General features: G+C 47.0%; 4 protein-coding genes and 1 non-coding gene across 7 annotated transcripts; 1 reads left to right on the forward strand and 4 right to left on the reverse strand.

Moving 5' to 3' along the window:
- Positions 1-453: 453 nt before the first annotated feature.
- Positions 454-5,072, reverse strand: mgat1b (alpha-1,3-mannosyl-glycoprotein 2-beta-N-acetylglucosaminyltransferase b). The gene is made up of 3 exons (XM_049750486.2): positions 4,653-5,072; positions 2,326-3,448; positions 454-2,216 (listed from the first exon to the last, which is right to left on the reverse strand). The coding sequence occupies exons 2-3, from the start codon at positions 3,160-3,162 to the stop codon at positions 1,515-1,517; spliced, it is 1,539 nt and encodes a 512-aa protein (XP_049606443.1). The 5' UTR covers positions 3,163-3,448; positions 4,653-5,072; the 3' UTR covers positions 454-1,514.
- A 160-nt stretch (positions 5,073-5,232) lies between these two features.
- Positions 5,233-13,084, reverse strand: vars2 (valyl-tRNA synthetase 2, mitochondrial). Of its 3 annotated transcripts, none has more exons than XM_049750474.2 (29): positions 12,721-13,084; positions 12,494-12,575; positions 12,298-12,398; positions 11,999-12,126; positions 11,810-11,876; positions 11,546-11,643; positions 11,386-11,467; positions 11,103-11,222; positions 10,684-10,792; positions 10,528-10,616; positions 10,304-10,394; positions 10,087-10,214; positions 9,914-10,017; positions 9,722-9,803; positions 9,562-9,638; positions 9,081-9,210; positions 8,750-8,843; positions 8,523-8,593; positions 8,326-8,451; positions 8,139-8,243; positions 8,008-8,076; positions 7,836-7,914; positions 7,594-7,724; positions 7,262-7,414; positions 6,931-7,161; positions 6,627-6,738; positions 6,356-6,546; positions 5,965-6,114; positions 5,233-5,762 (listed from the first exon to the last, which is right to left on the reverse strand). In XM_049750474.2, exons 1-29 carry the CDS (start codon positions 12,910-12,912, stop codon positions 5,640-5,642), a joined length of 3,315 nt encoding a protein of 1,104 aa, XP_049606431.1. In that variant the 5' UTR covers positions 12,913-13,084; the 3' UTR covers positions 5,233-5,639. The 3 variants fall into 3 exon arrangements, with proteins under 3 accessions (XP_049606431.1, XP_049606433.1, XP_049606434.1); XM_049750476.2 differs by having other exon boundaries at positions 9,123-9,210; positions 12,721-13,083; XM_049750477.2 differs by lacking the exons at positions 8,523-8,593; positions 8,750-8,843 and having other exon boundaries at positions 9,123-9,210; positions 12,721-13,083.
- Positions 13,085-13,946: 862 nt separating this feature from the next.
- Positions 13,947-16,890, forward strand: ppp1r11 (protein phosphatase 1, regulatory (inhibitor) subunit 11). The gene is made up of 3 exons (XM_049750501.2): positions 13,947-14,248; positions 14,558-14,666; positions 14,826-16,890. Exons 1-3 carry the CDS (start codon positions 14,171-14,173, stop codon positions 15,008-15,010), a joined length of 372 nt encoding a protein of 123 aa, XP_049606458.1. The 5' UTR covers positions 13,947-14,170; the 3' UTR covers positions 15,011-16,890.
- A 244-nt stretch (positions 16,891-17,134) lies between these two features.
- On the reverse strand, positions 17,135-19,675 carry c19h6orf47 (chromosome 19 C6orf47 homolog). The gene is made up of 3 exons (XM_049750492.1): positions 19,452-19,675; positions 17,997-19,208; positions 17,135-17,530 (listed from the first exon to the last, which is right to left on the reverse strand). Exon 2 carries the CDS (start codon positions 19,031-19,033, stop codon positions 18,005-18,007), a length of 1,029 nt encoding a protein of 342 aa, XP_049606449.1. The 5' UTR covers positions 19,034-19,208; positions 19,452-19,675; the 3' UTR covers positions 17,135-17,530; positions 17,997-18,004.
- A 1,032-nt stretch (positions 19,676-20,707) lies between these two features.
- On the reverse strand, positions 20,708-20,777 carry LOC125987572 (small nucleolar RNA SNORD52). The gene has a single exon (XR_007488048.1). It is a non-coding gene; the product is annotated as a small nucleolar RNA SNORD52 (small nucleolar RNA).
- Between the last annotated feature and the right edge of the window lie 847 nt (positions 20,778-21,624).

Here is a 21,624-nt window from a genome sequence, read left to right on the forward strand (position 1 = left end):
CCTGCTGTCAGAGAATCAAGGTCACTCTGCTTGGCAATTTTTTTAAACTTCAAGTTAAAGTTCAATTTCATCTGACAAAATCACCCTTCATTGTGGCAATATCTTCAGACAGACCAAATGCAGTCTCTGTCGCACGCAAGTGGTTGCAGATTAACACTCAGAAACGGGACAATCAAGCGCATGGCAAAGTCATTCAAAATCCTACAGAGAAGCAACAAAAGCATTTCAAACAAAAGATTGTCAGTCCAAACCGTATCTTATACACACCTACTTAACATCAAATCCCCACTTTGAGCAGTCATGGAATGCTTTCCAAATGTCTCCACAACAAAACATGGCACTTGCAAAGAGCATGTGCATGTTGGAGCGTGTCCATTTTGAGGACACCACGAAAGGTTGTTGTTTTTTTTCTCATTAGAGAGCAAATGAACAGAATAGACACAAACAAGTTGGTTTGAAAATCACTGGTAGCTTTATCTGGACATTTTGCTTCAGGACCACAGCGCTCGAATTTCAAGCAACAACGGCGACGACAGAACGAAAACTCCACCGTCCTTGACTGCCATTGCCCAGCGAAATTTGACCTTTGACTTCTTCCATGGCAGTGAACAAAAGAATCCTTATAGATAAGATAGGTACATGTTCTACTGTTATTCGCATCTGGTTACTTTTCTGGCAGTCTTTTTCCATGAATGGACAAAACATTGGGGGGGAGTGATTAGAAAAATACTTCCATAGAAATAGTAAAGTTGTTGTCAAGCAACACTTTACTGGGACAATGATTTGAAAAAAGTAGCACAATTGATAAAGACCACAATAACCTGTTTGTGAGCGCTTGTTTCAAAATCAATGCAATGCTCAGTGGTCAAACTGAACTGTACCACACAACGACGTGATGTTTTGGTTATTGCAGGATGTGAACTGGAGAAGGTAATCAAGGTTTTGGCCTTGTCACAAAATGATTAGGATTCACTTGAGCTTATTAGTCTTGAATTTCAACACTCGGACTCCGCAGCTCAGCTCAGCTCAGCTCAGCTCAGCTTAGCTCAGCTCGATCATATTTGGCCAGAAATTCCTGTGTGCCTCTCATAAAGGCCAGCGATCATCATAGCTGTCTTGATTGTTTGACAGATTGAAACACTTGCGCACCACATTGACAGAGTTCCCAAGTCTTGTGACTCTTTTTTTGGCCTGACACTGGAATATGAAACGTGCTTGATGACCCAAATCCAAAGATTATTTACAGCTGCTGTCTGTCAGGTTATTTAGGAGCAAACCGAACCATACAACTTGATGGGTGGCTGAAAAAAGAAAGGCACTGTGCCAAAAGCTGTGTTCAGGAGTGGAATTTTGCTCCCATGAGATTGGAGAGTGTGTGTGTGTGCGTGTGTGTGTGTGTGTGTGGTTGGTGCCCCCCCTCCACCTCGCCCCCCCCCCCACCGAGCCACTGGTGTGCTGTTGGAATTGCATCTTCAGGATTGGATTCCCAACATTTGCCTTGGGCGGAATGCGTCTCAACTCCAGCTGACATCGTATCGCGTCCAACCTTCCGGCGGAGCCAAGAAGACTCTGCGGCCGCGGTGCAGGAAAGCCACCACGCCCCTGTAGCCTGTCCGCGGGACTCCGGATTTCAAGTCATCCATCACCCCCAGATTCCGAGCGAGGACTTTAAAACTATCCCTGCTGGAGTAGTTGACTCTGTACGGACCGGGTCCTCTTAAAGCTCCCCCCTGTTGCAGTTCCTCGATCTTCACCGGCGGGGCGCCGTAAACGTCTTTGATAAACTTCTGGTCATAGTTGTCTTTCAGCAAATGAGAGAAGTTTTGTTTGGTGAAAGGCACAAATTCCGTGTTGAGTCGAATGTAGCGCAGATACTGGTCAAAGAATTGACCTAAGCTGACGCCTTTTCGGCCAAAGGTGATGGTGCGCGATATTTCCGGGCGAACGCACGAGCGGTCCTTGCGTTGCTCCGGCAGACGCATCCAATCGTCCCAGAAGGCCGAAGGCCATTTGGGTTCCAGCTCCTCCCACAATTCCTTCAGCAGCATCCAGCCCAGACCGGGGAAGAAGTCTGTCCGGTGGAGAAGAGCGGTTTTGGACGGGTCCACCAAGGCGTCTCGGCCGTTATCGTTCCAGGCGGACACGCACCACAAAGTCGGGTCGGAGCGCAGGATTGGGTACATGGCGCGGAAATACTCAAAGAAGTCTGGTGCCACCTGAAGACGAAGAAACAGGTTGCTTTCACGCCATATTCCAATCAAAGCAGGTCACGTGGCGCATTTGCTGACGGAAAGAGAGAGATGGGAAGAGAGGCCGGCCACTCACCTCCAGGTCATCCTCCACTATGACCACGGTGGACTGCGCAAAAGTGTTGAACACTTGGTTCAGTGCCCAGCGATAATGTCGGGCAATTTTGTAGTAGCCCTGGAACTTCCTGTGCTCCGGCCGCACTCGGATGTCGGACAGGTCCGGTTGGCGAATGTGCGTCACTTGAGCGCCGTAGGAGGCGATGACGCCGGCTGTTTCGGCGTGGCCGCAGTCCTGGCTCACGATGATGGGATAGAGTTCTTGAGAAGGCCGGTACTGAATCAGTCGGTCCAGACTCCGTTTGACGGTGACTCTGTCGCAAGCGATGACCAGGATAGGAATGGTGACCGCTGGGGGCCTGGCGTAAGCGGACAATTGATCACGCTCGCCCGTCTCCATTACGGTGGCTTGAGCATCTGGGCCAACCGAAGCAGACGATTTGACACCGCGTTGGAGCTCGCCATCCGCACGGTCGAGCAGAGGCTCCGGGGGCTGAAGCGCGAGGGATTGGACGTGGTGCTTTTTTGTCACCGCCTCCTTGTCTCTTTTGCCCACATCTCTGCGCTTGGACCACGCTGCCCGGTGACTTTCAATCTGCTTCAACAACTTTTTCTGGGTCTCAAGCTGAAGTTCTACTTCCTCCGCCAGCCGGATCACCTCCCCTGCCAGGTTGATCCGGCTTCCTTTGCCTCGGATCAGACCCCACTCCTCATTCCCTCCCGGTTCGGCGCCGCCGCCCTCCCCCCCGAGGCGGCCCATCGGCGGGCGGCCCCACAGGTAAAGTAAAAGCAAAGCGTTCCACGCGACAAACAGAAATGCGCCGCATAGTATCAGGGAACCTTTCTTTCGAACCATGGCCGCCGTTGTGGAAAAGGAGAAAGCTAGGGAATACTTGTTGGAGCCAGACAACGATCCAACCCAAACACTTGACGTTTAATTACATCGTAGCAAAGCCTGTCTTCTTTTGAACAGAAATAGTAGACGCTCAACTGTATACCATCTCACTGTGGAGTACATCAATTCCATGAAATGGGGGGGGGGGGGGAAATGGGAAGAAGAAGAAAAAACAACAACCACAATCGGTCACTTTGGGTTGGGGGAAGGCGACTGACTCCTTATACATTATCCTTCAGCCATCATCCTGGAAACAGAGCAAGAAAAAAAAAAGAAATAGAGGTTGGTCATGGAAAATGTATTTCACATTAGGAACATGTGAAATGAACACGGCTTTCCAAAATGTTGTCAGAGAATTGAGGGTGCAATAAATACTTTGACCGATATGAACTCCAAACGATTGGAGACAATGTGCAATCTAGGGCGAAGCCTTTGGGAATCAATTGTGCGAAACGATGAGCAAACGATGCTTTCTGATGACAGTAGGAGGTTAGTGGAACATTGCTGCAGAAGCACTCTACAGGAGAGCGAGCCTCAGGATTAGCATTAGAAACCAATTAGTGTTGATAAATATAGTCATCTTGTTAGGATGGACTCAACTGTCTCCACTAGCGGCACACAAATCGGGATTAAGTTGCGCTAAGAGCGTTCGTAAATGTCGGGAAGACAATAAAAGACGAGACGTTAAAACTCGAGCTCTACTTGCCCAAAGAACAGCTCACAGATAGATAGATAGATAGATAGATAGATAGATAGATAGATAGATAGATAGATAGATAGATAGATAGATAGATAGATGTCCGAGCCTTGCAAGGTTGTTGGAAGTTAATATTTGCAGACAAGAGCGAGGCAGGGAGGGAGCGAGGGAGGGGGGGAACTGTTGCTTTGCAAAGTGGACCAGCTGAAACTCTATTCCCGAGGCTTTCCACTTTCCACCACGAAGACGTGGAGTTGCCAAGAAGAAGAAGAAGCAGGCAGGCAGGCAGGCAGGCAGGCAGGCAGGCAGGCAGGCAGCCTTAGGGAGGGAGGCATCAGAGCCAAATGCTTCTTCACATGACCAGCACCGTGACAGAGCCAATTCATAAGCGCAAGCACAGGCAGGCACCGCCCCTTGCTACGCTGTCAATATCGATCTCCAATACAATTGTTATGCATAATCACGCTACAATGCACGTGATTGCTTGCTATGACTCCGAGTGTTACGTTTGCATTCGGTGTGCAGCGAGCGAACGAGCGAACGAGCGAGCCAGCGCCAGACAGACACGAGGGCTCTTTCAATCCTGTGGTCAGTCCGACCGATCAACTAATTATTAGTTACTAATACCTACATACAGTACGTTGTGCTGACGTGCCCTTAGCTAGCTGCTAGCTAAAAGCAATGGCTCACGTTGACCTGACTGACTCCAGGGTGCAAGCGCTTGCTTCCTTCCGTCCGTCCGTCCGTCACTCACCTCGTAGACGCCACGCCACGCCGCTCCCACCAAAACGGTGTGCCTGCCTGGCCTTGGTCTGCCTGTCATGCTCGTGTGCTCGGGCTCGCACCAAGTCCAGTCCGGCCGCCCGCTCGTCTGTGGCTAGCCAGCGTTAGCCATTCTCGTTTCCGCTGCTTGCCTTTCACGTTTGCAGCTGATACATCGCGGCTCCGACACGGTCTCACTCAACTCTGGTCCCGTACACTGACTGCTAATAACTAACTAAGTGACGGACGAGGATGAGTAAGTTTCCCCGGAACAGAATTCCGCCGTGCCACTGTGCACTAATGTTGCTCTACAGTGAGGGTCGCGGTCGAGTTTGGTATGCTCCAGCCGCTTGTGGCACGGTCTACTGCCGCCGCCTCCAGCACAGCACTTTCGTATGATGACGGAAATGCATTTTCTTCCGCTCGACTACACTTCCGGATAGTCACTCACTCGTCTTTAACGAGAATAGCCGAGTCGAGCCGAAGTCTCCACCAATCGCTGACATTCCCAATGAAAGTCAACACTCGAATGATATTGGAATAATTATAATAAATAATACACAGGGAGCACGTTTAGACCGTCTGAAAATGTATTTATAGTTTGTTGTGAAGAGCGGTTCGAACAGGCAGATCCGGGTTGCTCATTATGCAACACTGTGCTGGGTGTCATTGATCGATAGATAGATAGATAGATAGATAGATAGATAGATAGATAGATAGATAGATAGATAGATAGATAGATAGATAGATAGATAGATAGATAGATAGATAGATAGATAGATAGATAGATAGATAGATAGATAGATAGATAGATAGATAGATAGATAGATAGATAGATAGATAGATAGATAGATAGATAGATAGATAGATAGATAGATAGATAGATAGATAGATAGATAGATAGACAGACAGATAGATAGATACCATTGTGAAAATATCATGAAGACATTTTTGGAAAGAAATCCAAAAACATTTGCCCTCAAGACCTTTGTGTAGGACACTGATCACCATCATTGGAATGGCTGCCGGTGGGACATTCTGTCATTTGCAGCACCTGGAGCTGATCCTCAATAGTCTTCAACTCCTGCTGAAATGCTGACAGCTACAATTCAAGAGGAATGACATGAACCAAAGCACAGAATAGTTTGCACGCCCTAGAATACAACAGTGTGCACAATGAAGTGTTGAATGCCTACTATCTATGCTGAAAGCATCAACAATTGTTTAGCAATGCAAGAAATTTGTTCTCAAGTTTGACTTTTGTGCTATTTTGGTGACTAACCAAGTGTTCAGCGCTTGCTTACCTTCCTCTCCATCTGCTCCCTGATGTGCGCTGGGACCTTGTGAAGGTATTCTGGAGATTGGATTTTGCACAAGAGCTCATCCAGCTTCGGGACAAGTTTGCTTCTTCGTTGGGTGAGCCGGGCCACTTGTTTGGTCATGTTCACGGCGCTCTGGGGGAATATTTCCACGGATGAGTTATTGATCCGATTCCGAAACTTCATTTAGCCCCATGGGGCGGCGATGAAGAGCAAAAGCAAGCACAAATTGCAAAAACAATGGGTGACGACAGAACAGAAACACATCCTTCCACAAATTGGTCCCAAAAGTTTGGAAAGAAAATGGCCTCAAATTTCACAAGAAAATATCTACCTATCTATCTATCTGGAGTGGCGATAAGAGCCCGACGACTACCTGCAGAGGAAGGTGCAGCCGGCACGTGTGGTCCACAACACCTACGAGGCAGCCTTTGGGCGGGGGAGCGCAAGAGACGGCGGCTTCTTGGGGACAATAGACATTGAAGCGCGACACTCGGCTCAAAGTCCAAACGGCAGATCCAAAGTGAAGGAGAATCTGGGCCTGACTGGGCGAACAGACCACCCACACTGAAACACACACGCGGACGGGGGAACCCAAATCTCAATGCGTGCAACCGCTTGAATAGCAATTAGTGCTTATGACTTACTGGGAGGCTTTTCTTTGGTCAAACCACCCTGAGCCCTAAGGAAGCGAGCCACGCGGATCACTTCCTGGACCAGCAGGAAATCCCGTTCCTCTTCTGGGAAATGCCAGTGTTTCTGGCAGGACGGAGATGACAAAATAGCCACGTGAGCTTCCACGTCCACACACACACACACACATTGATCGCTGGGCATCATTTCTTGTGGCGTCAACCGAGTCCAACATCCAGTAGAACATCAAATGTAGCAAAATTAGGATGGATGGATGGATGGATTTTGGTTGCTACGGTGAAGAAGTAGCGGCGGTACCAGTTGAGACGAGCGGGGGTACGGCTGAAGACACAGGCTGGCGGTCTGGGCTGCAGCTGGGCTTCGGAACGGCTGGAGTCTCTGCCACAATTCCTCGGTAAGGAACGGCATGATTGGGGAGAGGAGGGCCAGAGATGCAGACACGCAGTGATAGAGGACCACGCTTGCCGCTGGTCTCGCCTTGCCGCCGCTCCCTTCGTTTTGCTTTAGAAGCACAGGTTTCACGCTCTCCTACAAAACACGCACGCACACAAAAAAAAACCCAAACCGTCATCTTTCCCTCTGTTCCTATCAATCTTTTAGTTACACAATATGGACGTGTCTGTCTCACCAAATAGATGTCACACAGATCGTGGACCCAGAAGGAGTACAGAGCAGCAGTGACCGTATGAAGCTCGTATTCTTCAAAGGCCCACTCGACTTGTGCCACAGTGCTGTATAGTCGGGAGCAGATCCAGCGCTCCATACTGCCCAAATCCGACACCTGAAGGGCACAAAGCATTCATTTAGTTTGAAGTGACCATCGGGTTGGATTGGTAGTCTGTCCAATGACACTGCACTGCCCAGTAAAACTGCAGTTGCATCAAATCAAACAAACAAACAAACAAACAAACAAACAAACAAACAAACAAACAAACAAACATTTGCAAAAGCCGCGTGTACCTGGTCCAGGTTCCCCACCGGCCGAGTGTTGTCACCCAGCGCTCCCAGAGTGAATCTCAGCGTCTGCCACATTTTATTACAGAAATGTCTGCAGCTCAGCACTTGAGCTATTGATAGACTGATGTCTTCTCCTAAAATAAAGGCAAGGAAGGAGGAAAACAACAACAACAACAACAACAACATCATGCTTCAACTCTACTTTGACTTGAATTGAAAGTGGAGGTCACTCAGGTCTGACTCACCCATCATTTTGTGAGCGCAAAGGGCAAATCTCAGAGCATCAGTTCCACACTGAGGGATCCCCTTTGGGAAGTCTTTCCTCTAAGGGAAGGAAGCACATGCAGCAGTCGGAGGCAAGTAATCAGCACGCGCGAGCGTGCGCGCGCATTCAGGAAACATCAATCAGGACCGGACCTGAGCTTCCAAGGCCACCGCTTGTTCCCTGGGCTCAAGGTTCCCCTCTTTCACTTTCTGCTGAAGCCTCTGAGAGGAATCGGAAAACACTTAGCGCCAACGACGAAAGGAATTGTACGTTACGTACGTACCTCCAAGGAGACTCCGTGAATAACATCCAAGGGGTCGATGACGTTGCCCAAGGATTTACTCATTTTGCGACCATGTTTATCCCTCACCAGAGAGTGAAGTAGCACCTGGGAATAAAGAAGCAGACATTTGAATATGGAACATATTAATCCATCAATAAAAATTCAAGAGCAGCAGATATGCTGGTACTTGTTTAAAAGGCAAGTGGCCCGTCAGCTCCGTGGCCAGCATGACCATCCTCGCCACCCAAAAGAAGATCAGGTCACTCCCCGTCTCCAGCATAGAGTTTGGGTAGAAGCGTTGGAAATCTGTGGTCTGTAGAAGGAGAAGGAGGGTGACCACGTTACAATCTCGAACATCAATGGTGACCGCGTGCTACCTACTACCTGTTGAGGCCAGCCCAACATGGCGAAAGGAAAGAGCGCAGAGGAGAACCAGGTATCCAGAACATCAGAGTCTGAGACACAGCCAAAAGAAGACGAAAGCAAGACCGTGCTCATAGTTCATTCCCTTTTGACTTATTACGTTTCTTTTTTCCATACAAATCTTTGAAATGTCTGCCGTTTTGGGGTATTCCGTCTCAATGGCAACAGTTCAGTCGGTGATGATGTACCTGGAGTCAAAGTGAGGTCCTGTGCTTTCACTCCATATTTCACGCTTGCTCTCTGACGGGCCTCATCCTCATTCTTTCCCCAGACCCATTGCTCCTGACCAAACACGGATATCGGGAAACAATCGTATTATCGACCAACTAACTCCTAAGCCATTTCACGATATGACACAATGACACTATATTCGGCACTGCACTGCACTGCACTGCATTGCACCCGACGAACGAACGTACACAGCCTGCCTGCCTGCCTGCCTGCCTGCCAGCAAGCAAGCACAAGTCAAACCCGAAAATGGGCGTAATGATGGCTCGTCATCTATGCATCTCAAAGCAACATTGTTTGACACAGTCCGGTGAGACAGCTCTGATGCACAACCTCTTGTTTGTCAGTAGAAGAAGGAAAGTCCACCCTGTAAGCGGGGATCTGATGTCCCCACCACAGCTGCCTGGAAAGGCACCAATCGCTGGAAAGCAAACACAGCCACATTGTGCAAGGAAACAAGGATGCATTCATCAGCGCAATTCAATTGTGTTTGCAGAACAATAGATGACACACAGATAGATAGATAGGTAGGTAGATAGATAGATAGATAGATAGATAGATAGATAGATAGATAGATAGATAGATAGATAGATAGACAGACAGACAGACAGACAGACAGACAGACAGACAGACAGACAGACAGACAGACAGACAGACAGACAGACAGACAGACAGACAGACAGACAGACAGACAGACAGACAGACAGACAGACAGACAAAGAAAGAAAGAACGGGAACTCCATCCACGTGAGTCAAAGGTCGGTGGGCCTACTTGATGTTGGACAGCCAGTTCTTCCACGTTTTCTTGTAAAAGGCAGGGATGATTTCCAACTGGCCGTCCTCAACAGCCTGGCCATAAAGAAAGACACCGAGCGTTTGGGCTCCGGGGCAAAAGAAACAATCAGCCACCAACGGCAGTTAACGCCACTTACCCGGATTGCTTTTTGAGCCATTGCGTGACAGCGGATGAACCATTGTTTCTTCAGGAGAGGCTCGATCACATCGCCCGAGCGGCTTCCAAATGGGGAAAGTAATCATTGGCAAAAGACCGCTTTTGTTAAGCACTCGATGATGGATGGCATGGCATGGCATGGCATGGCATGGCATGGCATGGCATGGCCTACCTGCAAATGGGTAAGGTCATGGCGTGCTCCCGCTTCCCTCTGAACAGCTCTTTCTCCACCAGAGCGTTTACGACCAGCTCTCTGGCATCAAAACGCTTCACTCCCTTCAAACATCATCCGAGGGCACGTCAAATGAGGACATCTGTTGACATTTGTCAATCAAGTGCTTGCACCTCCAGCCATTGTCCACAGAGTGGAGTCATCTTGCCATCTCCTCCAATCACCGTTAGGCGGGGCAGAGCGTGTCTCTGGGACAACAGGAAGTCTGTGTGGTCATGAGCAGGAGTCACCTTTACCGCACCTACGCACAAAGATGTTGGGAAGGAAGCGTGCGCCGCTGAAGCTCCGGTGAACTTTTGCATTGTTTGGTGTCTAAAATAGGCAGGCGACCTGTCCCGAGCTCCATGTCCACAATTGCATCAGTGACAATGGGCAGCAGTCTGTCGTTGAAGGGGTGGCGGCATTGCATTCCGTGGAAATTCTGGAACCCAAATAAACAACACCCCGTACGTAGATCCAATGTTGATTAGCCTCTCCACATTTAATTGGATACTCAAAAGGACATTGACAACAACAACAACAATCAACACGGTTTCAGCATTCCAATTTCTCGCCTGGTATCGAGGATCGTCAGGATGAACGGCTACGGCCACATCTCCCAGCATGGTCTCTGGGCGAGTTGTTGACACCACGATTTCTCCACCTGAATGCTTTGAAAATGACCAAGTCTGGCCTTGTCTGGCCTCTCCTGAATCAATACTCCTACTCACCGTGGCCATCTAGGGGGTATGCAAAGGTGAGCATGGTTCCAAATTCCACTTTGTGCTCATAATTCGGCACAGACAGCATGGTTTTCCCAAATAGTTCCTTTGAATCGACCTGACAAAAATAAAACCCCACAACGTCTGCTAAAAGACTTCCAGCAATTCCAAAAGTCTCATTTCACTCAGAGGAAAAATCTCCGCCAACAACGTTCGCGTTATTCCAGAGCTTGCACGTTGATTCGTGGGCCGACAGGAAAGGAAATAAAGAAATGAATGGGCAAACATTTAGTACAAAAAAAAGATGGCTATCAGTTCATGTGCATTGCAGACTCTTCTCAAGTCCCAGCATAGTAGTTGTCTGCAATGCTACAAATGTTTCCATCGTACACAGAAGGCATATCGTGGTACTGTATTACATCGCTCACCTCTATATCGGAGATGGCCGACTCCAGAGCACAGCTCCAATTGATCAGAGCCTCTGAGCGATAGATCAGACCAGCATCACTTAGACGCACAAAAGCCTCCGTTACTGCCTGACTGAAACCCTGAAACAAAAGAGACATTTGACTCATTGATAATGCGTACATTTCATTTGAAAAGTCACATGAAATAGAAAGGAGCCGCTTCCGTCATCAATACGCGGAAGCATTCCATTTCCTGATCAGTAGGCTCTGTTCTAGTCAATGGAGTTCAAATGTCACGTCTTACTTGATCCATGGTGAAACAGGCTCTACTCCAGTCCAAGGATGCACCCAGTTTCCTCAGCTGCTGATAGATCTCATCTCCTTTCCTGACACAACAGCAGTTTGGGCTTTCAGCAAACGATAGATCGATCCAGCGCTGCACGGTACGAGAGCTAAGGACTCACTCATTTTTCCATTTCCAAACCTCCTGTAAAAACTCTTCTCGAGTCAAGTCTTGCCTGTGCTTCCCTTTTTCCCGGAGCAGCATCCTTTCCACCACGCTCTGATTCCAAAAGAAGATATCGGGTTTCAAATTCAACCGCAGAGCATTCGGCAGCTGGCTTTATTCACGAGTGAGTGTCCGGCTCCCCTTACTCCAGCCACTGAGAATCAACGCAAGATACTCCCTCCCTTATGACAAACGCGGGGAGAGAAATACAACTCGTTACCTGTGTTGCTATACCAGCATGATCACAGCCAGGGACCCAGAGTACTCTTTGGCCCTGCATCCTTCTCCTGGTGGATTGAGCAAAACACACAGTGTGCCTTTAGTCATCGTTCATCCAGCAGCATTACCATTCGAGTAAAAAACGTATACTGGAAAGGCAATCTTTTTTTTCTTTCTTCTCGCCATTTACCATCGAACCAAAGCATCTTCTATTGCTACGGTCAAAGCATGACCCAGATGCAGAGTCCCTGTGACATTTGGTGGCGGTATACACAGAGAGAAGTTCTGATCCACAGCGTGAGATAACTCATCAACATCCTAAAGAGGAAAAACAGCAGCACTGTCATATCGTACAAAATGGGACATAAATACACCTAAGAAAATCATATGTTGCCATCTACTTTTTGGGGTCACCACAATATGGTGCATAGAGCACGCCTGCGGCCCTCGTGGAAAAAAAAGTCAAATCCAAAACGATTGTTATCTCACATGGTGCTCAGGCCGAAAGAATCCCTCCTTCTCCCACCACTCATACCAGCTGGATTCCACATAGTCTGGGCTGTATGACGATGGGAATGGCAAGCTTGTGTCTGCCAAAACATATTCACAAGGTGGAAAACTTGTTCTCACTGCTGCAGAGTGACAATAACAACAAAATGATTGGGTTACTGGGACAAAAACGCACCTTTCTTTGCCCCGGGTGGCGTCTGAGCAGTGTAGAGAATTCGCTCCTTCTCGCTCCATTTGAGAAGGTCTTCTTCATCAGCCTGGAAACAAAACATCGCAGTGGGAATAAGAACTGCAGATCTTCACACTTATGTCGGTGGTCTCATACGATTGTAAATAGTTTTAAAACGGACAAATTCAGTGCAGCGCTGGCTCGACGTGCAGAAGCCAGGACTTCCTACTCACAAGGGTTTGAGAGGATAGTATGGCGTTGTCCCTCTCTTTTTTCCGTTTTTGTTTTTCAACTTGGAGACGAAAATGTGCGCTTGACTTAGAGGGGTTGGACGAGTTACAAGAACAGAACCTGACCGCATCTCTCCTTGCCAGCCTTCGAACACTACCTATCGACCACATCTTCAAAACGAAAAAACACATCATATGATCTCAATGGCCACTGTCATTTTAAAACACTAAGTGATGATGGTGCCGTGATAAATTGCTCATGTTCATTTTTTTTTTTTAGCAGGGGAAATAATACGCATGAAACTTTGTCAGCAGATCATTCTGGTTTGGCGACGGTCTGTTGTGAATGACGGACGACGAGAAACAGGAAGAATGTCCTTGCTGTCCGTTTGCAAAAATCTTCCCCCGGAAAATAATGCTGTGAAAACACATCATGTAATCTCAATGGCCACTGTCATTGGAAAACATTAAGTTATGATAGTAATCTGATAAATTGCTCAAGGCAAACATTTTAGCTGGGTAAATAATACGAATGAAACTTTGTCAGCAGCTCATTGTTGTTGGGCGACGGTCTGATTTGAATGACGGACGACAAGAAACAGGAAGAATGTCCCTGCTGTCCGTGTACAAATATCTTCCCCCGAAAAATAATGTTGTAAAAACACATTATATGATCTAAATGGCCACTGTCATTTCAAAACATTAGGTGATGATGGTCCCGTAATAAATTGCTCATGTTAAATTTTTAGCAGGGTAAATAATGCGAATGAAACTTTGTCAGCAGATAATTCTTGAATGGCGACGGTCGGTTTTGAATGACGGACGGCAGGAACACAGGAACAAAGTGTTTTTTTTCTCCCTAGTTCAAGCATTTATTCAAACACAATCATATTAGGTATAATAACATTATCAACTACAAAAACAGGGGGGAAAGGCCTTGCTGTCCATATACAAATATCTTTTCTCGCGTCAAAACAACTGTGAGTATAAAACGGAAATAGATTGTCCCGCAGGTTTTCAAAGCAAAATATACAGCTTAAAAATGTAAAAGCACGTCTCAAACAAAGCAACATATTTGTTCGAATCGAACATTGTATAAAATATTGAAAAAAAAATACAACTGCTGTGCTGCGTTTTGTTTCGAGCCCTCGTGTATCATTATTTATATATAGACGTTGTAACATTTGACACCACAATAAGACATTTCCGTTCCTAGTCCTGCTAACTATGTGTCATTGTTGAAAATTGACTATTTTGGTTGGGCACAACCCATTCCATCAGATTGCTCGGGAGCTCATATCTGACTTTCATCAACCTTTCTTCCAAGCTTTGACTTTATTCTCATCTGTGAGTTATTATTGATGCTTTTAGAACACGGTGTTAAAGGGCGATTTTGGGAAATCCACCACCTTTAAAGTTAGCTGACGTTCGCGTTAGCAAACAAGCTCCAGGGATGGCTGAGGTTCCTGGGACGTCAAGTGAGACCATAACGGAGACTGTGCAAACCAGCACCCCGCCACCGCCTCAGCAGGTAAATCGTAAAGGACCGCTCGTCAAGTCATTTCGTTTCAGGTGAGCACGCGTCACAGTGGCTAATAAGCGTTCCACTTGCTCATAGGCCCGCTCAGTAGTAACGCTCGTGCAAATAGGTCACGGTTTAAGTGCCATTTAGTCTCCTTATGACCTGGCGTGGATTTTCGGGAATGAAACAGGTAAGCGGACTGCCTGCCTGCCTGCCTGCCTGCCGGCCTACCGACCGTTTAGAAAAGGATGGTGTCAACCCTAATCGATCTAAAGTTACAAGTGCTGTTGACATGATGTATTTCTGGCATGTTTCCAGGAGGGACGCAGTCTGACAATCAAGCTAAGGAAGAGGAAAACCGAGAAAAAGGTCGAATGGTCCAGCGACACGGTTGACAATGAGCACCTAGGGAGGAGGTCTTCCAAATGTGAGTAGCTCACACCCACCACCTCAGCAGCATTGCCGTTGTTCTTTCTGCAACACTTACAGTTGCGCTCAAGTCACGTGAGGGAGGATCCCCCCCCCCCCCCCCCCCTAAAATTGTGTAAATGCTTTTATCTCACTAATCCAGCACGCTGTGTTTCAGGTTGCTGTATTTACGAGAAGCCTCGCCAGTTTGGCGAGTCGTCCTCCGAAAGCGAGGGAGACGATGACGACGAAGGCTGTGGCAGCGCGCACTGTATCCTGGGCCACGGACGGAGGGATCACGAACAGAGGGGGGGCGGGGGACCCACGGCGCCCCCAAAGTCTGGAAGGTCACATGCTCACTAGGTAGCCCTGTCCATGGATGGATGGATGGATGGATGGATGGATGGATGGATGGATGGATGGACGGACGGACGGACGGACGGACGGACGGACGGACGGACGGATGGATGGATTGGTGAGTAGCAGGTTCTTGGATAGTGTCTTTGGGTGGGGGGGTTCATCACAACATCGGCACAGGCCTGCTACCGAGCGTTAAGCGCCACCCATCACAGAGAAAGACAGCGCCAAACTTCATGCTACCTTCCACACATGGCACTTGTCAAAGCTATTAAGATGCTACGAATACGCTTTCTCTTTTCCGACATCTAGAAAACAGAATCTCGCCAAGATGTGTTATAGAGATGACATTTCCTTTTTGGGTTGTTTTCAAAAAGACATGAGAAAAGTCCAAACAATCAAACTGGCAGCAGTAGTCCATAGCTCAACTAACATTTAATCCACACGTATCAAGATGCTCTCCATTTTTTGTTTTTCATCTTTACAGTAATAGGGGCACATGACTCTGTTGATTTGGACATCATTTCTTTCAATCAAGCTATTGATTTGCTATTTCACTCTAGGTGTGATTCTCTCCTTCATGTACATCACATCAATCGAGTCATTTCGAGTCAGTATGTAAAGTATTTAGCCATTTTCTGGTCAGAGCCTTCTTGCTTGCTACCAACCGCCATAAACATTTATTATTGACGGTTTTAACCTGTATTGATTTGTCATAAGCACCAAAGAAAAACCGCAATGAATTTTGATGACTTACTCATCCGTATGGAAGGCAGCGTGTCGTTTTGTATTTCAAGACTTGCCGTATGAAGATGGTAAATCAAATCAAATCCGGTCGTGTATTTTGCGCTTGATCATACAGAGCTGTACAACAGAAATGGCTTGTTTTCTTGCTCTATATTCCAAAGCCATGTGACTGCACTCTCAAATAGTGATTACAAGCAGATTTGAAATATGAAGATACATGGATGGACGGACGAATTGACACCACGCACAACGGTGCTTTACTCGGCAAACGACCAAACTCGCGACTAAATCTCCGTATGCTACATCATTACTGGCAGGTGGGTCTATTTTTGCGTGGAATGAATTGATTGGTGATCGACGTGCAGTGACACAATGTGGAGTGGAGAAACGGTTGAGTCATTCATTCCCAACCATGTCGTTTGAAAGAACAACACAAGCTGGAAACTCCTCTGTATGGTTTTGTACAATACAACATTGCCATCCAAATAGCTTGTACATTGAGACATGAACAGAGATGTGATTTCAAATCGACTCGTGGCTTCATTTCCCCCGATAGTGTTAGGTTTAATGAACTGGTGTTGGTAGTTTTGAAAAGCTCGGCGTGTTCATTAGCATGTGCTTTTCCTTTGGACATATAGTCCAACATCTGACATTTTGCAGCAGACTGCCATGTGAGAAGCGATCGATACTATTGCCGTGAATAACTGCTCATTTACTCGACACGTTTTGTAATAATCACCTAAACGTTAAGTTGTTAAGTTCTGCTGCATGTTGTTTACAAACAAAAAAAATCCTCATTCCACAGATGAAGGGTGATAGTGCTCTTCCTGCTGTGCTACGTTGGGCTTTGGGATGCTTTTCATTGCCGTTTGTCAGACAGGAGAAGACGAGAGGTGGTGGCGGTGGCGGCGGCGCATGAATGTTGTGGCCCAAGCTTTGTGCTCTCATTTCTCACCACTGAGAGAATTCACTTCACTGAATATCACTATCTGTTTTGTGGATCACACACACTTATTTTATTCCAGCATTTTGTGTACATGCAAAAGCCATCCAATATGTACGCTACATGGGTCTGGGAATGCACATTTGTGTAAATACAATTCAGCCAACTGAATGTGAATTAAAGTTTTCAACTGTGATGCGCTCGTCTTTTCTGTCCTAAATAACGAACGCCACATTTACAAGTGCATCAAAGCGCAAGGAGCAAAGAGGAGGCAAATGAAACAGACAAGCAAATGCGAAAGAAACAGTGGCGCCATTTGTTTTGAATGACAAGTGCTTTGTCAGCGGCACGTTTACCTTCCAGGTCTGCTTTTCATGACGGATGACACCAAATGTTGGGCTGGCTCCATTTGAAAAACACAAAAAGTGATACATGTCAAGTGCCGTTTGATCATTGTATCTTTTATTTCCTTGCTAACGTTGCAGGTCATGAAAGAAAAGAGCATCTTTCACGTCCCAATAACTTGCTTGCTTGCTTGGGCCAAGTATAGTGGCTCTTGTGCATTTGATCTCCTAACACACAGGGGGTCATTGCAACGGAATTCTAAAAGTGGATGGGGAAAGTGTCCCACAAATCTTTGGCTGAAAGAACAGTCAACTTAAGTGGTAGATGGTCCAACTTGTAGTTCACAAGAAGTGTCTGTTCAAAGTGACTTGATCTGTCATAAATGCGCCACGGATGGATGGACGGACAGACGGCTAAGAGGGTGCTGGAAGAAACTGCGCCGGGCGCTCTTGCGACTGATGTTCCGCTATCGGCTCCATCCATTTCACCACCTGCGGAGGACACCACACTGTTAACTTATTGTGGATTTGGAGACACCAGAGTCTCCGGCCTCCACTCTACCTATTCAAATGACGCTTTTTTTTCCCATACAATGATTTGGCGAGACAAAATTGTGATCTGTTCCACTGGGTGCAACACCCACCACCGTTGTAAATTGGTCATATGGCGCAGCATTCGGATGTGTGTGTGTGTCTTTTCTTCTCAGTGGTTGGAGTTGGTTTCACACTTGATTTTCAATGGTAAACCAAGCGACGTGATGCTGAGATAGCCATTGTGGAGAGGTGGCCATTTTGTCATGCGGTCACGGATCGGGAAGAGCTTCGTATCATAAACGCAAATCGACAAGGACGTTTACTTCGGCCTGAGGCATGTTTACATGGAGATAAGCAATGGAGTGTGAGCGAGCGGCTGTATTAGTGTCGAAGAGCCTGCCAACTGATGACCTTCCCTACTTACCAAGAGGTTTAGCTCGTCTTCTTCTTGTCACTTGCACAAAGCAATTCTTTCTGCTCTCCGTCGCTCATCTCAGCTTCCATGCTCTCCTCTTCCACTCGTGGTTGTTCATCTTCCAAGCCGAAAAGCACGCTGTTTTTCAAGCTGACGGAGATCACCAAAGCTTGCACGATACCGTAGATAAAAGCAAACTCTGGGAGATGCTCCTGGATGAGCCACAGGAGTCCAGCCATTCCCACTGTGGACACAAAAAACATGGCCATGCCATGGAGCCAAAGCCTCAGCGGTCCCTGGATGCCCAAAATTTCCAAGATCAGCTTGACGGGAGGCGACACAATCCACAGGAAGCCCACCACAAACAGGTCAAACAGGTGGCGGAGGAAGTTGAAGCAGATCTCATAATGCTCAGGAAACAGTTCCACATTCCAGCTGCGCACAAAGAGACGAAAGGGCGACGCTAGCCGAGAACGGGGAGTCGGGGACGGAGGAGGCGTTCCGTAGTCTGAAAAGTCCCCGTCGATATCCCGCTCGCCGCTCTTGATGTGACGCAAATTCGGCTTCAGTCCGCTCGGCTGCGTTTTCCTTCCCCGCGGAAGAAAAGACTTTGGAAGGAATGTATTCCACCACCATCTTGCAACGGGTTCAACTGTTGGCTCCATCTCTTGTTTTCCTGCACGCACCTCTTCAATTTCCATCGGTTTCTCCTGAGCTTCCCAGTACTCATCGTCTCCTGGGCAATTGTGCTCTTTCCAGCCAGAGCCAGTGCGCTTGTTGAGCTCATCTTGATCCGACCTCGTTTTGTCTGACGCTGCACTCCTAGCCCAGGAACGCAGCCATCCCCATGCTCTTCCGACCACAGCTGTCATGGTCGATCGAGGAACTTTTTGCAGCAAACTGACTGACAAACTTCTCAGCTCCTTTTCTCTCAAATGGTTTGTCCACTTGCTCAAACGGACAAGTCGGACAAAACAGTGCAGATGATGTACACCCTGAAGTGGCTCCAAAATCAAGTCGGGCTTCTCGCAATCAATCGTGTTCATATGTTGGAAGCGCAATTGCTGTGCAGGTTGGTCAAATGCGGAAGTAAATAGAAGATGCGCTCATTTGGCGTCATGTAGCCAACGTTTTTGTACGGCGGCGGCGAGGGCGACGGCGGCGGCAAGCTTGTCCAACTTGTCCAGAGTTTCTCGAGCCCTGCTTCTTCCCTCCGTGTATCTGGAAATGCAAAGGAGGAAATGCTCAGGCTCGAAATGTTCCTTCCTTCCACGTAGACACTCACTCGATCGAGTGTGGCTAATGCTGCACATACGTATACGTACATGCCTCGGCGGTAACGTTACATCGTTTGAGGAGACTCGATCGGACTACGATTATAAAACACCTCAAGTAAACATCAGCTGCGGAAAGTGGCAACGCGTAAATATCCCCAATATTGAACAGAGAGAACGAAAAGATCACCTTCATCCACGTTCCTGCTATGCTCGTACAGCGGCACTCCGCTTGAATTGGCCAAAGCTTGAGCCAGGCAAGTCACCAATTTGCTCGCTAAACTATCATTTGCAATCAAATCTCATTTGGTTTTGATACGGCCTGTTGCAGGTGGACCATTATTGCCAGTGAAGAGAAGCTTCATCATAAACAAGAACAAAAGAGGGCAGGCGGGCGGAGTTCCGGTTCCCCTTCAAAATAAAACAGTCGACCCATCCCACTGCATACTTGAAATAGGTACAGGTTTAATTATAGACGACTGTAACTGCAACAAAAAAGTGCATTGGTTTACTTGCTATCACTTCTAAATGGCCAAAGAACTGTTCTAACATTTATAAGCCTCCAAACGAGTCCATTTGACATTTGCGCCAATTTTGTGAGCCCTAATGATTCATAGATTATAAATCACTACTTTCCGCCTCTGTATTCCGTGTTCGTGATATGAAAAATATACTTCAGCACACATGTCAGATTCATCCATTTTTATTGATTACAAAATGCATTCAACAGCAGACAAAATGGCCACTTCAACACCTCTGCTTCAGCGCCTGCAAGAGAATTTAAAATTTCAGCCAATGAACTCATAATAATGAACATCAAATTAACACCAACCTTTCCAAATCAACTGTAGTCCAATGCAATCGTGTCGAGTGCCTCACAATCAGCTGGGTATAAAACAATAGGTTAGGATCCCCTTTGGTAAAAGGCAAGTTTCTGGGTTCAAGAACAACTATTTTCAATGGTCCGAGTGTCTCAGTACGCTGCGGGTAAACTTCAGCTTGAAATCAGTAGAACCGAATGAACATGAATCATCATTGACCAAACAGACCATGTAACACTTTTTGTCCATTAATACAGCATGTATGTTCTCACACACTACGCAAGCGCAAAATGGAACGACTGTACTTACATGTCAAAGCTGCGGTATCCTTCCGATATGTGTCGGGCGGGAGCTACGAGACAAAATGGCACCGGCACAACCATGTGACAAAATGCCACGGCAAATGTCAAGACACCATTTTGGAAATGAATAGCCCATGATGTGATCCCTGTCCATCAGGATGCTCAGAAACTAGCTTTATGAAGTCAGTAGTCCACATTTAGAGGCGGAACATGATTTGGTTTCGACGTACCTTTGAGAGGAACCTGCCATTTGGAAGGCTGAAAAACAAAAGGAGAGTTCAAATACTTTGCACCTCAAAAACCTTCTCAAAGTAAAGCAGGCATGCTCAGAGCACTGTAAAAGAACTTCATTAGGAAAAATCAGAGACTCTAGTCTAATGAATCATCATTGCAGCAATTGGATCATTTGCAAGCATCGTTGAGCAATACTCACCATAAACGCGTCATACAGTGCATTCAATATGGACGGACGTTGCCAATCTCCGCCATCGACACAAAGCAGCGTGTCAAGGTCGTTGCCCTGCTCTCACCCGGTGTATCCATAATGCTGAGTTTGGATCACACAGTACTCAGCTGCAGGTCTGGGATACCTGAAGAAAGCAGGAGAGTAGAAATAAGTTCCATCGAGGCATCGACACAAATTCTGCAGAGGAAACTACATGCATGGTCAGTGCACTGTGAAAGAGCATCACTGAAAAATCAGAGACTCTAGTCTAGTGAATCATCATTGCAGCACTAGAATGCATGAAACTCCGGGTATATCAACCAACACTTACCATTAACGTTACGGGCGTTCCACCATTTTAGTCGTGATTACACCCAGCAGAGTAAGCCTGGGGGGGGGGGGGGGGGGGGGGGGGGGTTTGAGCAGAAAAAGCATTTCGGCATTGACATTTAGAAATAGAAAAGCAAGAAACAACCTTCCTACAAACTTCAAGGCCGCACGCAGTAAGCAAACTTTCACTCACTTTGGTCATCCATTTCCGATTTGGAATTTTACAACTTCAATAGACAAGATGAAAGTCATAAGGAAATCTTGATGAATCATTTCTGAAATGGAATAAATGGAAAAAAGAAATGATCAACGCAACACTTCCTTGGCTCCCCATGCCATGTGCTTCCCACAAGGACATTCAGAGCACGCGGACTCGCTTGGATCGCACTTTTTCTAATGCATGATCAGCTATAATTACCGTTCATTGTTGCTCTTTCATTAATGCATTACATTCGTGGCAAAGGG

Source organism: Syngnathus scovelli, chromosome 19 (genome assembly GCF_024217435.2).
Source record: "Syngnathus scovelli strain Florida chromosome 19, RoL_Ssco_1.2, whole genome shotgun sequence".
Lineage (NCBI taxonomy): Eukaryota > Metazoa > Chordata > Actinopteri > Syngnathiformes > Syngnathidae > Syngnathus > Syngnathus scovelli.